The 19,015-nt window shown below is 40.2% G+C and overlaps 2 protein-coding genes across 5 annotated transcripts in view; both read right to left on the reverse strand.

The window, feature by feature from the left end:
- dcxr (dicarbonyl/L-xylulose reductase) overlaps nucleotides 1–1,900 on the reverse strand; it is a 5,965-nt gene extending 4,065 nt beyond the window's left edge. Inside the window, exons 1-2 of the mRNA XM_017310719.1 lie at nucleotides 1,224–1,900; nucleotides 256–265 (exon numbers count right to left, since the gene is read on the reverse strand). Coding sequence (XP_017166208.1) covers nucleotides 256–265; nucleotides 1,224–1,399 — 186 coding nt within the window. The 5' untranslated portion in view covers nucleotides 1,400–1,900. The remainder of the gene's footprint in view (nucleotides 1–255; nucleotides 266–1,223) is intronic.
- Nucleotides 1,901–4,954: 3,054 nt separating this feature from the next.
- On the reverse strand, nucleotides 4,955–18,722 carry rfng (RFNG O-fucosylpeptide 3-beta-N-acetylglucosaminyltransferase). 4 transcript variants are annotated; one of them, XM_008438190.2, is made up of 10 exons: nucleotides 18,462–18,722; nucleotides 15,485–15,591; nucleotides 14,083–14,592; nucleotides 11,620–11,668; nucleotides 11,431–11,533; nucleotides 10,647–10,800; nucleotides 10,392–10,477; nucleotides 9,019–9,184; nucleotides 7,556–7,641; nucleotides 4,955–6,262 (listed from the first exon to the last, which is right to left on the reverse strand). In XM_008438190.2, exons 3-10 carry the CDS (start codon nucleotides 14,524–14,526, stop codon nucleotides 6,187–6,189), a joined length of 1,164 nt encoding a protein of 387 aa, XP_008436412.1. In that variant the 5' UTR covers nucleotides 14,527–14,592; nucleotides 15,485–15,591; nucleotides 18,462–18,722; the 3' UTR covers nucleotides 4,955–6,186. The 4 variants fall into 4 exon arrangements, with proteins under 4 accessions (XP_008436412.1, XP_008436413.1, XP_008436411.1 ...); XM_008438191.2 differs by lacking the exon at nucleotides 18,462–18,722 and adding an exon at nucleotides 16,858–16,897; XM_008438189.2 differs by lacking the exon at nucleotides 15,485–15,591.
- Nucleotides 18,723–19,015: the final 293 nt, after the last annotated feature.

Below are 19,015 nucleotides of genomic sequence, written 5' to 3' on the forward strand. Positions count from 1 at the left end.
CTGTCGCAGAGCATCACAGAGACACACAACCATGCACACACACACTCACACCCAGGGACAATTTGGAGAGACCAATTAACTGTGGACTGTGGGAGGAAACCCACGCATGCACAGGGAGAACATGCAAACTCCATGCAGAAAGACCGGGGCCGGGAATCAAACCCAGAACCTTCCTGCTGCAAGGCAACAGCACTACCAACTGCGCCACTGTGCAGCCCATCATATCAATTCAAATTTGTCAAAGAGTTATTGTACATCCTGATGGCTGTGGGCAGAAAGAATCTCCTGTAGCTGCCTGTATGCAGTGAATCTGAAGAAACCTCTGACTGAAGGCGCTCTGTCTACGACAGCCTCATAAAGAGAAGATCAGGGTTGTCCATCATTTTCTTGATTTTATGTCAAATCCGTCTTTGCATCATCATCTCCAGAAGTTCCACACACACAAATATTTTTCAAAATGTTTTTGGGAAAAAAAATTTTTTTTAAATGACAAAAATCTTTTTATCACTTCATTTGTGATAATTGTTGTACAATACTGTACAACAATTTATTTTGAAAGCAGTGAGGAAACTGGATCAATGGTAGCAATTTATCGCCCACCAAGCCTCAAACACCCAGAGTATGATGACTGGATTGTGACGGAGAATAAAGAACACAGAGACCTGAATCTACAGATTCCCAGTGAGGCACTGTTTGTCAGGCGGCAGCCTTATTACTGAATGGATTCATTTAATTTATACACCAAATAGTTACAAAGTTAAAAATATACATATTTTTTTATTTGATGTGAAAAAAAACTAAATGTGACAAGTCTATAACTATTCAGCCTTTGTGATGACAACCCCGATCTTCCTTCTGAAGTGTCTAAAAGTCAAATGGTGAATTCAGTAAACTGAACACTAACTGTGAATCCCTGAGTTCAGAGCAGAGAAACCAAGTAATGAAGTCAGACGAACAGACTCCAGAATATCTCAACATGTTCTAATTTGACTTTCAAAAAGTGGAAACAAATTATACAGTTCAGGTCATCCAGTCCAGAACTGACCAATGACGTCACGTGGTGCAGGAATCTCTTCTGAGGATCACTTCATGATCCGTTTCACTAAATTAACTTTAATAATATTCATTTGTAGAATATTTCAGTCAGTCAAGGATTGACGTGTGAATATAACGGTAAAATGGGGCTGAAGCCGTTAGACACGTAAAACATGTTTTTCTCGCGCTAATGGTGAGATAAAGTTATTAAAAACACTGGAATGAGAGACAACTTCCGCATAAACACAGAACTGAACCCGCTCTGCATGCCGGTGTTACCGTCAACACCGGTCCTCTGAGGATTATTCCCACCTTTTCCTGCTCCTGTAACCAGCGCCTGTTTGCCTAAAAATGAAATCTCCATGTTCGGTTCGGTTCGGTTCGGTTGATATCAGCTGCAAATAGACAACACACAGCAGCTTCAGTCACGTTTCCGGTGGATCCGTCACAGTTGAACTGAGACGGTCCTTCATGCGACTGATACCGTGAAGAGATTTGTAGGCAGGTCCGGGTTCAGAAACCCAACCTTTAAGTCCAGGAGGAAAGTCCCGTTTCATTTCCAGGTCAGAGTTGCTGCTCTGAGCTGGTTTTTACATGACCGTTCAACTAAACCCTCAACATAGCACAATTTCCCCTCCACAGGTTCGGATTGGGCTGGAAGCTCACCTGCCACACTGATAAACAAAAGCAACAACAAAAAAACGTCATAATTTTGAAATAATCTCCCATTATCATTGAGCAATCTCAGAATAATGAGGATAAAGTTTTGTGTTTTGGGCTACCACAGCTTTCAAATCAACTCCATGTACTGATGCGTTTAGGAATCAACAACAAATTGCTGATACACTCGCACCCAAATGTGCGATTCCAGGTGCGTCATAACCTGACCATAACCTGACCATAGTCCACGACTCACTCACTCACCGGCCATCCGTCCTGCTGCTCTGACAATTAATCGCATAACCACACATTCTGTGGATTTTTCATCTAAGCACTTAAGCTTATCGTATACAATATATGATATACATAAGAAAATGAAAATAATTCATTTTTAAAAATAAAATAAACATTTTATTGCCCAAGCATTCCTTTAGTGAGCCCTTTTGGGTGGTTTTTTTTTTGTTTGTTTTTTACAGGATTGGAACCAGGTGAAGGTAAAACTGTCGCTCATGACTTCTGGATAGAACAGAAAGTTTTTTTTGTTTTTTATGGGCTATTCGTTCAGCAAATGGGCGTTTTTTTTAGACAGTATACTCCAGTTAATGATTAATCAGTTCCTAAATTAGTGTACATTATTTCGATCATTGATTAGTCGTAATTAATCAGACTGCTTTGATCTCCTTTAGACAAGTCTGTAGGTTTTATTGGGACTCAAACATTTGCAGTCCAGTTATTAATCAGTCCATGTCCTCTCTAGCCCACATAGAACCTTGGTTTCTTATCTTCTGCTTAAGTTTAGTGATATTTTTGGCTTGTTTGCATTAAGTTACTTCCTCCAGCTGATCCCTTAAAGTTCTCTCAAAGATCGACTCCTAATTATTACCTTGAGTTTTCTGGCGTGATGTTTTTGAAGGTCTATCTGGATTGACCCTCACCATAAACTTCCTGGATTTTTTTAGGAATGGTCCTTCATCTGGTCCAGTGTGTTCTGACGGAGCCTCTTTGAGGATGATAGTTGATTCCAGAACTTTGAATGCATCGCTCATAGGTCAAGTTCTCCAAGCAATCATTTGCCAGAAATCTTCAGATTTACAAGAGATACTAAAAAATGTTTGCAGAAGTCAGTCAACATATACATCTTCACTCTCCTGCTTCCATTCATCCAGTTTTAGAGTTTAACGGCAGGAAATGAGCGACCTTTTATGAACCCAGAGAAATGTGATGTCCACCTTCAAAAACAGTCATTCAGTCTGAAACAGCCAGAAAGATGAAGGCTTTAATTTTCTCCCCCAGCATATAGAAACACGAGTTAACAGAAACAGTCTGACCCACCGACCCGCAGTGGGACACACGCTTTTGGGTTCTAGTCTTCCTGTGCAGAGGTAGCCTGTTGCTTTACACACACACACACACACACACACACACACACACACACACACACACACACACACACACACACACACACACACGCACACGCACACACACACGGTGGGTCATCTGAGACACATAGCAGAATCAGGTTCAGTGTGAAACAGAGGGTTAGAGCGGAAAAACTCCTGATGATTATGCTTAATAAAGCTACGGTTGCCTCCAACAGCACTTTAAATTTCAGGAGGAGGGGTTCTGTAGGAGGTTATGAGCAGTCATTATTTTACCTGCAGCAGTTAACATGTTAACATCTTCACTTTGATCAAACAGATTATCTCTCTTTAGCTAGTGTCTCATCAAATCAGTGCAGATTTATAACAGACAGCATCAGTGGTTCAAGCAAACCCACAAAAAAAACTTTTAAACTCTCAACCTGTGATATTAAATTGTCTCTGTATGCATACAATCTTTGCGAACATCAAGAGTTGAAAGCAGCCATGTCCAACCTAACATGGGAACATGTCAAACAGAGATGATCTGTTTCATATGTCAAAGGAGTCAGAGGTCATATGGATCGTAATATGATATGGGAAATTCACAAACTGAGTGGAAAACTGATGAGCTCACCTTTCTTCAGACTACTTCAAAGAGAGAAATGTGTCAAAGGTTTTATAAACTCAGAAACAACAAGCCTGTGAGCTCCTCTACACCCTGGACAACACACACACACACACACACACACACACACACACACACACACACACACGCACACACACACACACACACACACACACACACACACGGAGAAGGGAAGCACAGCTTTAGAGGGTTCTAAGTGTTTGCATGAACCACAGTGACAAGTTGGAGCTTTGAGGTTTTTTTAAGATGAAGAAAATCTCCTTCTGTTTCTCTGACTAACCACCCATCTCCATTCTATCAGGTGAGATGACGACAAATAACTTCACCACAGAACCCCAGTATATGAAAACTACAAACAAACAAACAAACAAACAAAAAAAGACAAGTACAGGTTAACAATCTGAGCCATATTCATCCTGTGGGCCTGATAGCATCAGGTCCAGATTTTACACCTTGATTGTGAAAATATGTCCAGACTCTGTCACTGTACACAAAAACATAAAATACAGTAAATCCAATTTGTCATCAATACTATAGTACAAGACTATATTCAACAACAGCTGATAAAGCATGTGACAAGAGTGCAAAATAAGAAATAAACTGGGAAAAGATATTTGGCTGAGTCTATAAAGGCATTTATCAGGTACAGACTGAAAGAGTGCAGTGAGTTTTGATCATTTCATTTCTGCTCCATTAACATCTCAGAAGCTATAACTCATTTATTACAAGAATCCTAAACATTTCCTTCATTTTAATAAAACATTCAAACAAATGGTAAAAAAAAAAATCAGTCATTCATTAAAATGAAAATACTGAAAGGTGTTTCACATAACAGGAAAGAGTCCAGATCAGCTTCCATCTTTAAACTGCTCTCTGTATGTTTTCCCTGCAGATATCTCTCCTTGTCTAGAGGGACATCTAAAGTTCAAAACAGGAAATGCTACAAGTGGAAGTCAGAGCAAAATCTGTAATGCAACAGTTAAAAAACCCCAAACAATTATGATTACTTCTCCTGCCTCTGAGTTACTGAAGGTTTCAACAAGCCGGTTATTCTGTCATGTCTTCCATCTAACAAACATCAGGTGACCTGCTCCGTTAAATCATTAGCTGATTCTGTTTCTTTTGCATTTACATCTTCATGTCCACACACTGATCCTGAAGGCAAAAATACTGCTCAGCACATTAATGATAATAATAATAATAATAATATTATTATTATTATTGTTATAATAATAATAATAATAATAATAATAATAATAATAATAATAATAATAATAATAATAATTTTTATTATTACAATAATAATAAAAATATGGCCAAAAAAACTGCAGGATGGCCTTTTAAACAGGTTCCAGGTTAACTGAGTTTAACTCATTTTGATGTAATTTGTGTAAAAAAAAAAGAAAAAAAGATGCAACAGGAAGGTGAACTTCTCATCTTATATCACCCTCATCTATGTGTGTCGCCTTGCTGAACTTCTTCTGCGTCTGTTTTGCTTGGTGCCATGTTGCCATGTTGCTTCTCATTCTCCTGATGCGTTTGGCCAGAGTTCCTTCATATCCTGCAGGTTTTCCAGGCATAACCAGCAGGCTGCTGTGACAGCTGGATGTGTAATTAATCCAAATGTGATCTCGTGACATGTGAGGCTTTCATCTCTTTCTGCCATGTGCATACGAATAAAAAACTAAACTCCTCTGTTAGTTACACCCTGAATAGTTTTCTTTACTGCTTTTATGCATGTGCCACCTCTGGCTGGTGCAGGCAGGGGCGGGGCTTGATGGAGAGAATGCAGGTCCGGTTCTCAGAGTGGAAATGATAGTTTGGGTCAGTAAACCAGAAGATAGAAAATTGATGGGTGATTGTTTGTTGTTATTTTCCAGGTGTGCCTAATGACTCACAATTTGCACATTTTCCATAACCTGAATTTTTTCAAAACGTCTGTGAGCAAAGTAAAAACTGAACCAGTCTGTGGATCATCAACAAGTATCCCCAGATCTTTGGGTGTTTAGGTTCCCCGAGTTAACACTGCTGCTGGTTGAAGGGTTGCCTTGGCAACAGACATCAGGTGATTATAACATTTAGTCAGAAATTTTGACTTAATTATGGAAAAAAATGGCATAAAAATATGTACCTACCATAGTACCAGGGTGGAACCAAAAGAACAGCAGATAACTAACCGTCCATAAGCAGAAGAGAGGAGCCAGGTGAGCTGGCTGGTCAGGATTCTTCCTGGAGGTGTTCAGATTCCTCCGGAAAGGGTATGGGAATACATTTCTTTGCTGGCCTGGGAACGCTGTGGGATTCCTTAGGCAGAGCTGGACCAGGGGGCTGCAGAGCAGGAAGGCTACTGAGGCTGCTGTCCCCAGCCCTTCCCGGATCAGGAGGAGTACAGCGGATGGACCATCTCCTCACTGACATGACATCATTATTTTTTACATATTGAATTATTGCCGAGACACTTGGGCTGAGTTGTTTCCAGGATGTTCAGTTTGTGTGTCCAGGTTTAAACTTTGGACACCACTCAGTGTCTGGGTACAGAAGGCAGTGGACCGTCTTAAATCTGCAGGATGGACAGAGACAAGTGTTGAGTTTTTTCCGCATTAAGAAGTCGAGCTTTACCTGTACCCAGCATGGAGGTGTGTCCAGCATTACCATGAGTCAAGGTGTGTGCATCTCTCAAGTCGCATCTCATGTTTTATCAGGTGTTCTAAAAACACCTACTTTCTATGACTGAAGACTAAGTGAGTCAGCCAGTTTTTTTTAAAACAAAAAGGTTGTGATGGGTTAGCATGCAAGCTCTGAGGTCGAGTCTGACAAGATCTGCATCTGTGACATGTTCAAACTAAGACCTCAATACAGTCCAAACTATAAAAATACATAAACCTTTTTTTTCTTGATAAACCAGGCTCAATGTTTTCTGTTTTTAGGTCAGTTGGGATTACTACTCGTTTAAGCGTTCTAAGGCTTGACCCCAATGTAATGATGGTTTTTACATACATCTGCTTTTTTCTTCTGCTTTTAATGGCTTCTTTTTGACTGAGCAGCTTTTCAGGCTTTAGCAGCGTTTTGTTCTGGTGCCGATTCGCTCCAGAACCCGTTCCGCTCTGAGACATGCCGCGCTGCTGTTCCAGACTGATGGAGGTTCATCCATCAGCCTATTCCCGATATAGGCTGATGGATATCGGCTTTTGTAACTTTTTTTATGATATCACGCACAAAAGCATTTGAGGTGTTTGAGGTGCTTTACAGGAACATTAAGCTTGTTTAACAGTGCATTAATCTTAGTGAATGGTAATAGCTAAAGTTAATTAAATTATAAATACTCACTCTCAATATTCAAGCAAACAGAAATAAGTTAGATAATTCTAAATGACTTAAAACAAAGTTTAACCTTATTTGATGTCGGTTTTGGTGTCGTGTAAATCCCTTCATTCAACTCCAGATCCAAAATGTCACAGCAGTTTAAAGAAACATCACAGCATTATCCATCCATAGGACAAAGTCTCCCTTTGTCCTGCTCTTATACTGTAGTGTACATTCACTACAATCAGTCTTGCTGACTTCAGATTCTTTAAAAGTTGTGACTGAGAATCTTACCATTGTTGAAGATGTCCAAGCTAAGGTTTGCTACTAGCTTTAGCTTAATCTAGGTGTTAAGGCCCAGCAGATCACAGCTAAATGTCTGCTTGTTAGGTCCTAACTTCAGCCAGTGAAGAGCATCAAATATGATCTACCATCCACACAGTCAGGAGGGTTCATGAAACACTCAGTTAGTTCAGAGCTCTCCACAGGAGCTCAGATTGTTTGGGAAACCTTCAGAAAGTCGATGCAGAAAAAGACACTTGCTGCTCACCTGGTGGGGTCTTCAGTCAGAGAAAAGCCCCCAACGATGCTGACCACGTTTCTTCTGTTCTCAAAGCCTCCATAACTCAGAGTGACCTTGCAAAAGACATGCAGAGAAATGAGAAAATAGAAGAAAAAAAAAACCACTGTGTCAGGAACACCCTGTTGGTACTGGACACCCCTTTGGTCATAAAACATGTGGACACGGTCAGCAGCAATATTCAGTTATTAGTTATCAGTTAGAGTCAGGACATAAAACTGCAGTAAGCAAGGGTGCAACTGTACATGCCTCTGTTTAGCCACACTTCATACATTTTTCTTAAATAAAAAATTTGAAATATTAATATAGATAATTAGATTTTGTTTTGTTAAGATTTTCTGTTATCATTATGGTTTTGCATTTCAAAAAGTGGTCAGCATAGAACTGACAGAAAACTGGTTGAACAAACTGAATTTTACAGTAAGATGGTCAATGTCTCTCAGGAAGCTTTGAATCCGTCTGCCGACATTTGATTAGAAAATGATTAAATTGTCTAACATTAACTACTCTGAGCCCTATACAATTATGATTTTATTCCCTCATGGAAAACATACCTGGAGTGTTGCTTTGATTTTCTTCCTCATACTTGTTTGAGAAATCCTTGCTTCTCCTGTGGCAAACAGTCAGTGGTACCTATAGGGTATAGGTAACCCTAACCCTATACCTTTATAAAGGCTTACATTCACAAAGCTCCACCTATTTACCTAAAGCTCTTCCTTGGACCTGCAGTCTCCAGTGAGCTTGTGCCTCACACCTCCCCAACTCAGCTCCTCCAGACTAGCAGCAGCAATTAGCCAACACCTGGAGGGACTGTGCATCTACTGGGTTTATTAGACCAACTACAACACTCATAAGAACTGTTGTAAACGGCATCAATCTAAAAATATTGTGATGAAGAGCTGAAGGCAGAGTATTGGAAAGACTAGGAGCCTCTTAAAGAGACAGCGGCCCAATTCAAGGTGTCACATACAGGTATGATGCAAATTCAAGTTTCTTTTAAGTTAAGTTTAATATATGCAGCATTTTATATCAACTGAAGGTTACATTGTTACTTGATTATACAATAAAATAATACATAATACCACCCGTTTAATCACCACACATCTTTCTCCTTTTCACTTTCCTTTAAACCGTCCACTTGTCTTATTCTCACTCATTTTCAGTTATTTAACTACCACTCCCCCAGTCCAGGTAGTTTTCTTCAGTGAGTTTTAGTTGCAGATTGTTTTTGGTCTTGCTTCAGCTGCTCATGTGAACCGCTGGGCCCATGTTCATAATGCCAGCTGGATAATTCCCAAAAATGCCACACATTGCTGCCCTGTGATCAACTAAATTGCTCTATGTGTTGTGCAACTGAAAAGTGTGCCTCACAAAGAGGCCAGAAAGCAAAATTCCAAAATGAATGAAATAATAAGAGGTGCTTGCCAACTCACCTGTTGGAGCACGGTGGGAACGGGCAGCTTCTGCAGGTTCTCCAGGTGAGAGTGGAACAGGTGTGTGTGAGTGAGTGTGACCTCCAGCAGCGCCTCGATGATGTAGCCGATGGTGCAGTCATCTGGGAGGCGGATCTTTTCTGCCGTGGTGATGAAGTTTCCCAAACTGAAACCACAAAATGTTTCAGCGTTTAGAACTCCACGTTTCCACGACAACAGCTGTATAAACTCCACACATGTTCCAGGTGAATGTGTGACCTGGCTAATGGCTGCTAATGTATTTGCAGCGATTTAGACACTAAAAAAAACAAAACATGCAAGCCCAGAAAAAGTGTATAAAGGCACAACTGTGGTCAAGCTCACCAGTTACCCGAAATACTCAGCAGGATTAGCTGATGTGGTCACAATGGGATTACGTCATCTGATATTTCAACCCGTTTGTTAAAAGGACCAAACTGTCTGAAATTGATTCTGTGTTTCAAGTGGACTTTGTGCAGCTCTGTCCAGAACTGCTCCAACACTCTGTATTTCTGAACATGCTTACATTTGAACAACTGGTGCTAGCCTCCATCCTTCTGAACATCTAGTCACAAATCATATCAAATCCTTCCTCCAAACTGCTATCATTCAACCCACCACATCAGTGATGCAGCATCCTCTGCCCTCACTCATCTGGGATTGAATGCCAGAATGTTTCTTTAGATTTTGATTAAACATTTAACCCATTCCTGCAGCAACAAACGCAGAAACCAAGGCAGCTTGGTTTCAACATCTGGCTCCTGGGCCCCCTGCGGACAAACATCCCCAGGGGGAACATGGAGCCCCTCAGGGATGGGAACTCGGCCCCTTTGTTAGCCCAGCTGATAGCAAAGTCACAGAACTGGGTCTCATCCATCACAAGAACAGGCTCTACTAGAAAGAAAGTGGGTCATAAGCTGAAACAATGGAGAAATCAATGACTAATAGAAAACTTTCCACCAATCTGATGGCCGAGTAACATAAATAACTGATTAAAAGCAATAAATATATTTGCGGTTGAGTTCATATGTCTATTTATTCAATAATCTAGGAAAAATGGTTTTGAAGAAAAGTGTTTTTGTTTTTTTTGTTTTTTTAATCAATGTATAGTTGGAGTAAAATGCGATTAATTGCAATCAATTAATCACAGACACTGCAATTAATGTGATAAAATCTTTTAAAACCTTTAAATCGAGTCCCACCACTAGTTATTTTATCTCTTTTCATCTAAAATGTCACTTCATTACAAACATTGATAATCATCATCCCATCTGCTTATATTCAGAGGAAATAAATGCAGCGTTTCTCCTATCGTTCTGTTTCTGATGATAATAACTATGTGACTGTTAGCCCACCTGGCCCAGGGGCTCATTTTCAGAGCCAGACCTCGACTGATGCAGAACCCCGCTCCCCCTGTGGCGAACCAGAACTTCACAGACATCTGAAATGAAGAAGATGGCAAATCAGCCAAATTCTGCCAGGTCAAAAGAGAAAAATACAAAAAGTCACGGCTTAAAACGCCGGCCGATTCAAATCTGCTAACTCTAAAACGGTTTATACGTGGTGCAGTGAGAGGAGCAGGAAACTGAAGAAGGTCTAAGCAGACTGACCGTTCCATCGCTCTTCACCCTCTCTGCAGCCTCTATGGGGTGGTCCAGACTGGGCCGGCCCAGGTAGATGTCCTGGCTGTGGTGGTATGAGGACAGCAGTCGCAGCAGACTGGGCAGGATCACATAGTTATCATCATCCACATGGCAGAACCACCTACAACACACAGAACATCAGCAACACACATCGGTCAAAAAAAGTCATCATCATCATCATCATCATCATCATCAACAGCTGGATGTTTGGTTCACTCTGAATCCTTCAGACAGTCAGATTCTAGCCCTGATGAGACTCATGTCTCAGATTAAAAGCACAGTTCAAAAATAACCTTTAAGCAAGTATTAAACATACTTTTGATTAAGGTGTAATTTCTGTGTTTAAAAAAAATTATTGGTCTGATCATGTATATTCTGAACTTGCATTTCATGTTTTAATTGACTGGAAATATAAAATCATAGATAACGGCTGGAGAACATCAGTCTGTATGAAAACAATGTATAATCTGTGTTTCAGTTGATGAAGGAAACTAACTGTTCAACAACATTCTGATTTATTGGATGGATCTGTATTTTCTAATGAAAGCCCCAGATTCTTTAGAGCTGATTTTCAGATGGACGGACTGAAGCAGAACGAAAAAAAGCAAGAAAGGAAGAAAGAGACAACGAAAGCCCAGAAATACAAACATTTTTCGGTACATTTTGAGACGTTGAAAAACCAAACTCAAGACATTTTGCCATCTGGTAGGAACCCTGACATCGTATCTGTGTTTCGGAACGTCCTACTCACTTCTTCTGGGACTCGATGAATTTATCGTACTCCACAGACATCTTGCAGCACAGAGCCTGTCGGTTGTGAGCAGCTGAGCAGTTGGTGTTGATGATGTTAGTTCCTGAGGCAGAAACATCCCAGAATAATCCGGCATACAGACAGGCTGATGTGGTCAGAACAGCAACACTCTTCACTTCAGCTGCTTACCTGTCTTCAGCTGCAGCTCCCTGTCATCACCATCAGTGAATATGAAGGTCTGGAACAGAGAGAGGCCCCTTAGTGTGTTAGTGGGAACAAACAGCAGTTCACACCACCTGTTAAAGGGCCAATCGGATCATCTGCTGGCAGTTATGAAACGATCAGAGCAAAACATTATGACCACCATAGGCTTCTTAGCATCTGCAGCCCTTTCGCTTAGTGTGCAAGCTTCACTAGCTGAGACATGGAGCTGCTTGCATGTGACTGTGGTTTTAGAACAAAGAGGCCACAGAGTGCTGAATCAGCAGAAACAAGATGCTCACAAAGAAATTCACAAAAATTATGATTGATTCTTTTAAAGGATTCCTCCTATAATAAATAACCATAGAAACAGATTTTAAATAGGAATACACCGATATGAAAATTTGGGCCAGTGCCAATATTCAATGTTAATATTGCTGTTATGGCCGATAACTGATATTTAAAATATTTTCCTACTCTTTTGACATTGTAAAATGACCACACCGCTTACACTGATGCAGTTAAGTTGCCCACAATCGTTTGCTGCATCTCTAACCCTGCCACATGACGAAACCCCTCCCCCTCCAGAAACACAAACAGCAACGAGCTGGAAATAAATATCGGCTGTTAATAATGGCCAGTTCTTCTTATCAGACCAATGCCGATACATTAAACCATGACTAACATCGGACAGTCGCCATGTTGATGCAAACATTTTCTGCATCACTCATTTTGATCCCGGTCTACTGTATGCAGAATAGAATCTGATTCTGTTTTACATGTACTAATAAGAATGAGAGATGAGTTGGGCATCTTGACACGATGAGTTACAGACGATCCCAGATATGACCTTTCACCATGGTAACCAAACATCTGTGGGTGCACCAACGGCAAAAACATTGATGTTTGTACATTTAGAGACAAATATTTGTTGACTAAAATAAAAAAATTAAAAAACTCAACGCAACGCTGGAGATCAGAGGAGAAAGGTTCAAACTGTAGACCAGCATTTATAAGAGAAGTTAAGTTCAATCAGCTGTCGTGGAATCAGATGTTAATAATTTCTGTAATTGCTCCAATATGCGATCCCTCTGTGCACATGGAGACTGCCATAAACAGCAGTGGAAAGACTTTAAATTAACCGTCAGCAACAAATCTTCTTTTTACTGCTGGCAGGAAGACCTGGCTGCTCTCTACCGGTGTGAGCAGTGTTTGTTTGTGTGTGTTCAGAACTTGGTGGGCCAAGGACTCGGAGCACAAACACAGCAAACTGCTGCTGTGATAAGTCCAACTGTTCAGATCATCAAACATTTAAATATAAGACAAAGATATCCTAAGTAAACATTAAAGTTTCCAAATGTGATTTGGTCTAATAAGGGAAAAGACTACTCAGACCAACCTGTAAATGTCTCCTAAACCTAATAACCAGTTCTGCCTTTAGCAGGAACATCCAGCATCCAGAAAACTCCTCTGTCGTCTCCCAGTGCTCCCAGCCCTAACTAACAACAACCAATCAGAGCCAGGGACTGGACTAGGCCAGTCCCTGGCTGTCACAATCACCCTGGTGACCAAGCTGCTTATCCTTCCTAGCTCCACCTCCTTTCCTCTCTGCTACGCTACAATTTCTTTCGATAGAGGTGTTGCTTTTCGAGCTCTTCCCGCCTGCTTCATCTGATCTGACACGAACCATTTCTTGATTCTACACATCAGGCAGTAATCAGGCCCGGCTGATGGTAATGAAACCAAACTCAGTTTGATTTATGTGTTGCTTTGGAAATCTTTCAACCTACTCCAAGCTGCCAGATAGGTCCAGGGTTAAATAACTTTTATCAGTTAATTAAAAAAGCTTTTTGCATTTACTCAGGTTATACTTGTTTGACATCTAAAACATTTTAATCAGAGCAAAAGTAAAACAAATCAGAATAAATAATAATGAGTAGGGATGCACCGACATCTTTATTTGATGTTAATATTGTTTTAATTGCCAATAACTGGTATTTTATACATACAGTATATATTTCAGTTCTCTTTTCACACCTTGGAAAAAAGCAGTCACACAATGACTTCATCGCTGATTCAGTTAAGATCCACAGTCCTTTGCTGCATCACTGTCTTTGTCACATGACCACCTTTCTCTCTTCTCCCTCCAGAAACAAACGGCAGCAAGATGGAAATAAATATCGGTTTTATTCATTGGACTGATACCGATGTTAGCGCCGATATGTTGCGTATCCATAAATATGAAGCAACTACTTCTTAACACCACTGCGACTGAACAATTAAAATTATTTTACAAGCTGTACAAAAAAAGCAAAGAGGTCCCATACAAAACATCAGTAGATGAAACATTATTCAGATTTGTTTGTAGCATCAATGAGACCGGCTACAAAATAACATCAGGATATATTGTCTCCTCATTTCTCTCCAAATGGTTTAGTATGCCCAGCTCACCTGTTCCTTGGCTTGGGACACCCAGGTCTGGAACAGCAGCTCCAGTCTGGACCTGTGGTACTTCCTGGTGGTCTTCACTGCGATGAAAATGTCCTTCAGCTCCAGCTGGTCAGTATTCCTAGGTCCTGGTTCCACATTTCTCTTGGGAGAGGGAACGTCAGTTCTAGCAGATGCTGCTACAACCTCTGAACTCCTACTGAGCCCTGTGGCTGTGTTGGTGCCGCCAGCGCTGGCGGTACCTGTTGGTAGGCCGGCATGCTGCTCTGATGAGGTAGACTTAGCGTGGGGTCGGGGCTGAGGCGGCTCCAGCTGGCGGGGGGGCGACTGGAGGGCCGGGATGAGCAGCAGCAGGAGGAAGCAGAGAGCAAGAGAGAACAGGAAGCAGGACTTACTGACGCCCACCGAGGCTATGTGCATCCTGGCTGGCCAATGGGGCGGGGTCATCAGCCTCCAGGGCTGCAGTCGCTCCCAACACCGTCCTGGGCTGGCATCATTCCATCACATGGAAACCTGCAGGGGCGATCAGAACTTTCACTCAAAGCATCCTGTAATAATAATACAAAATGAGTCGAACCGATCATGCAAAAAAATAACAACCACTGTCATTTATTCATAAATAATTTGATATAAACTGTATTGTTTTAAAGTATTGTGTGTTCCAGCCACATAGTGCCATTTTTTAACACAGTGAAGTAACTATGTTCCCTTCAGTTGTTATAGAAATGCTGTATCAAATGTGACTCCAAAGAAACTTTACTTTGCAATTTAATGCCTTGAAATTGGTCCTCTGTCTCTTTAAAACTCCTACTCTTTCTGAAACTCCGCCTTCCAGAAGTTATCACAACATGGCTCTTCACAGTTCCCACCATAGACATAATACAAGAGTAGACGCCTCATGGACCGCTCTCGCCTATTGTCGCTGACGAGATTTAGGGCGGCCATCTTGGAGCGGTACTCCACTCAGCGTTATGTGTTTAGCAGCACAATGACGTATCAGCGCATTTAATCRATCATAACACGCTTTTTTGTTACTGGAAACCATATTCAAACATCTATCAAAGCTACATTTATAAACAATTGTATTTTTAAGTAGTTCAGCATATTTAAATATGCTTAGTGGCTATAACAATAGAATAGGACTGGAATATTCTGATATTGATGTATGATGAGCATATTACAAAGCAGACAGCCGTTCATTATTTAATAATTTATTTAGTAAGATCAATACATATTTGTATAACTATACAAACACAAATAAATGATTAATAATGACAAATAAATAATGATTAATACTGAATAATATATATTGGATACATGTTTATGTATGTATATACATCCATACATATATAGATATATATCTATGTTTTCCAGCCGACGAGTTCTAGCTTCAGTGATTCCGCACCTGAGATTGAGTCCAAAATCCGATCCGAGATTCATCCGTGCTGCAGTGAATCTGTCTCTCTTTAAAGATATCTCCCACTTTTTCCTCATATCGTTTCTTTATAAAACCTTCAAAACAAAAACGGAAGATTTGAGATGTGTCTTACTTTTGACAGAGTGAGAGAATTACATATAAATAATAGTCTTTACCACCTGTGTAAACTTTGCTGGTGAATGTTATAACACGTAATACTTGTGCTTGAGCACCTGCCCCTTTTGCTCCTTGCCCCCAAGTGCCCTTTTGGTCAAATTTTTTATTTATTTATTTTTTGTATTATTTTCTAAGCCCTCTTCTGACATATAACATGTACTAAAATAATTTGTTTTTGTTTTTGTACTACATAATATCCCCGATATATGCGATTTTGGGCTCTGCCCACGACGAGAAAAAAGTGAGAAAGTTTTTTAAGCAAAACTCGGTAGGCCTTTCTCATGGTGACATGCATCATCAATATTTGCTTTTGTTTTTTTGTTTTTTAGTTTTTCTGCAGTTCCACATTAAAGTTTGATGCAGCTCTGCTTTCTTGAATGGACCATCTTCATCTCCACTGCAAGTGTAGCAAACAGCTCTTTTATAGATTACTGAACACTAAAAGGTTGCATTGTGCCYTTGTTTATATTTTTCCATCCATCCATTTTCTTACACCCTTGTCCCTCAGTGAGGGGGAGGGTTCCTGTTGCCCATCTCCAGCTAACGTTTTGGGCGAGAGGCGGGGTACATCCTGGACAGGTCGCCAGTCTGTTGCAGGGACACACAACCATGCACACACACACTCACTCACACCTAGGGGCAATTTGTAGAGGCCAATTACCCTGACAGTCATGTTTTTGGACTGTGGGAGGAAACCCTGCTAAATTGCAGGTTTGAATATGGCAATACTTTCTTATAGCAAAATAGACCTGCAGAAAAAAATTACTAATAAAATATCTTACATGTGCATAGTTGTTTGCTTTATATAGAGATTTTCCTTAGCTTTGATTGTATATCTCACAATTCACAATTTTGTTATTTATCATTGTTTATTAAACTCTGAAAGCTGAGTGGCTTTGTTAATATTCTGTCCTAGAATGCAGTTAGATGTGCCTTTTTTTTTTTTTTTTTGAGCACCTGCCCCTTTAGTGGTCTCTGCACGGCCCTGACAAAATATAAGTTTTATAATGTATGTTACATTGTTTCATTTCTAATGTAGGCTCTTGTGTCAGATAATCTAAGTCAATGTTAGAGAATAATTCTTTTTTTTTTTAGATTTATGGAATCTCAATTATCCTTTATAGCGGGGCTGAACCCGGTATTGCACCGATCACAGAATATACACAATAATATGTCCATCTTACTTGTGAAATGTTGTTTGTGGAGCCCTCACATCAATAGTCCATCGATCCGAACAACAATATCCCTCAGTGCTGAGGCATCTTCTGCTGTTTTGATTGAGCAAAGTAGGAGGGACGACCGCTCCAAGATGGCCGTCGTACTTCCTGCGCCGGAGCAGCCAAAGCGGGGTTTACTTTTATATTATGTCTATGGTTCCCACCATAGGTTCCCACAAGTATGAATCGGAAGTGATCCGCGCTACTCAACCTCCATCTTGGTAGGGAAGCGCATCGCAAAGCACACGGAGGAGCTTCGCCTGAAATCCATGGACACGTACAATCAATATTTAAACTGATTTGTAAAGGAGGTCCGAACTCTTTTCATGAATATAAGATTCTGGTGACTGGCAGAGTAAGTACATGTAGTCAAGTATGAATATGCTACATGACAGTCTTAGCTTGCAGATAAAAGCTACATTAGCTGAGCTAATTTTGATAGTTTGACAGTAAGCACTACTGTAAATATCACTGATATTTATATTAGCATTACACAGACGTAGGTAGATTACTCAAATTGTTACCGAGTAATAGTTGTAATGTACTTATATTATGTACACGTTAAATGGGAGCGAGGGGAGAGCTAATCCTAACGTTGTTGCTTGTTTATTGTTGTCATAGCAACTCCACTGCAATTGTCATCACAGTTACTAGGGGTGCACCGAGTTATCTGCGCCGATTTCCTAAATTTTGGGAGATCGGTGATTGGTCGACACATGTGAAGTCGATTTTATCCACCGATCTTATCGATTTTATCTTATTAATACTGCTATTAAATTTTAATTTCTCCAGTGAGAGACAATAAAAGCTGTTTCTATTCTATTTTATTATTTTCTGTTCTATTCATTTAAAGAAAATATCAAAGTAACATTCATTGTTGCTAAATAAATGAAATTATGGTTTTGTGGTTAGCTTTTCATGAGCAGCTTGCCATTTAACCCTTGTTCAATAAGCAATGACAATACTTTCTTTCTATATCGTAATAGATCAATCCCCAGAACTTAAAAACTATATAGGATGAAATAATGAATAACAGAGCATAAAGTATGTGTGTTGTCTAACTTTGATTAGTAGGGTAACGACATAAACTGTAGATGTGTGGTTGAGATACAAATAAAAATTAATTTGAAAATGAGTCCTGTTCTGTGTGAAGGAGGCAGCAGGGACCACAGGGAAGCATCACCCAACTTTAGGAGTCTCCTTTAAAGGTTGTGTCTTAGGCGTCATGGGGCAGATTTCTGGTTAACTTCGTTCCAATAGTTTCAACAGATAAAGCTGACAGAAAACAATTTCTGAAGTTTGCCACACTGGAAACTCCTGAAAAAAGTTAAGTCAAAATAGAGTTCTTCTCATTAGTATATTTCTTCTTCTTGGTTACATGAAATTAAAAGAAGTCATTTCCGGCTCTTTAAATGGCGCTTTGGAGCCGCGGTAGCATGATTGCCCAAATAATCCCTTATCCCAACGAATCCTGAGTTATCCTGGGCGCTTTTTCAGGTTCAACACCTGGAACACTCTGAACAGAGACATTCACAAAGTGGAACAAAGAATATCATCTATCAGCAACTTACCTTCATAAGGTACTTCTGTTTTACACCACTCGGAAACAGAAGCAGCAGAAACGAACCCCAAACAGCCCCTGTAAGTTCTAAACCGCGCTAAATAAAGAACGGAACCGGAGCCAGTGTGTTCCTTCAGGTTCTGACGACGGTGCTAACCGAGCCCCTGGTCCCACACACAGCGGTCTATCTGAGAACAGGTCAGCAACAGAAAGGCGAGTTATTCTTCCGAACTCTCAGAAACATTCCTAAAACTTGAGCTGCATCCGAGGAGGTAAAGCAAATCCGGTTCATACTTTCAAAATAAAACTGCGATTATTTTTTTCAACAAATAAAAGCAGACTTTTATAGATGGGGATTGCAGGGAAAGGCCACAAACTGTAGAAGGGTGGCACACTAAAATGGCAATTTCATTCAAATGCCCTGCAGTCTTAAATTACAATGAGCAATAGATTAAACCTACTTTTTTTCTGCATATTTCAGTAAAGAATTGCTTGTTGCTGCATCCAGTTAAATACAAAAATGCTGAAGACTTGTAACTAAAATGTCACAGCATTTATAATTCC

Source organism: Poecilia reticulata, linkage group LG19, assembly GCF_000633615.1.
Source record: "Poecilia reticulata strain Guanapo linkage group LG19, Guppy_female_1.0+MT, whole genome shotgun sequence".
NCBI lineage: Eukaryota > Metazoa > Chordata > Actinopteri > Cyprinodontiformes > Poeciliidae > Poecilia > Poecilia reticulata.

What these genes read in the sequence shown, in the direction of transcription:
- rfng (XM_008438189.2), bottom strand. Translation starts at nt 14,526, where the DNA reads ATGACCCCGCCCCATTGGCCAGCCAGGATGCACATAGCCTCGGTGGGC. An exon ending in TTCATCGAGTCCCAGAAGAA is followed by an intron (nt 10,801 to 11,430) that starts GTGAGTAGGACG and finishes TGTGTGTTGTAG; the next exon opens with GTGGTTCTGCCATGTGGATG. An exon ending in GGGTGAAGAGCGATGGAACG is followed by an intron (nt 10,478 to 10,646) that starts GTCAGTCTGCTT and finishes TCTTCATTTCAG; the next exon opens with ATGTCTGTGAAGTTCTGGTT.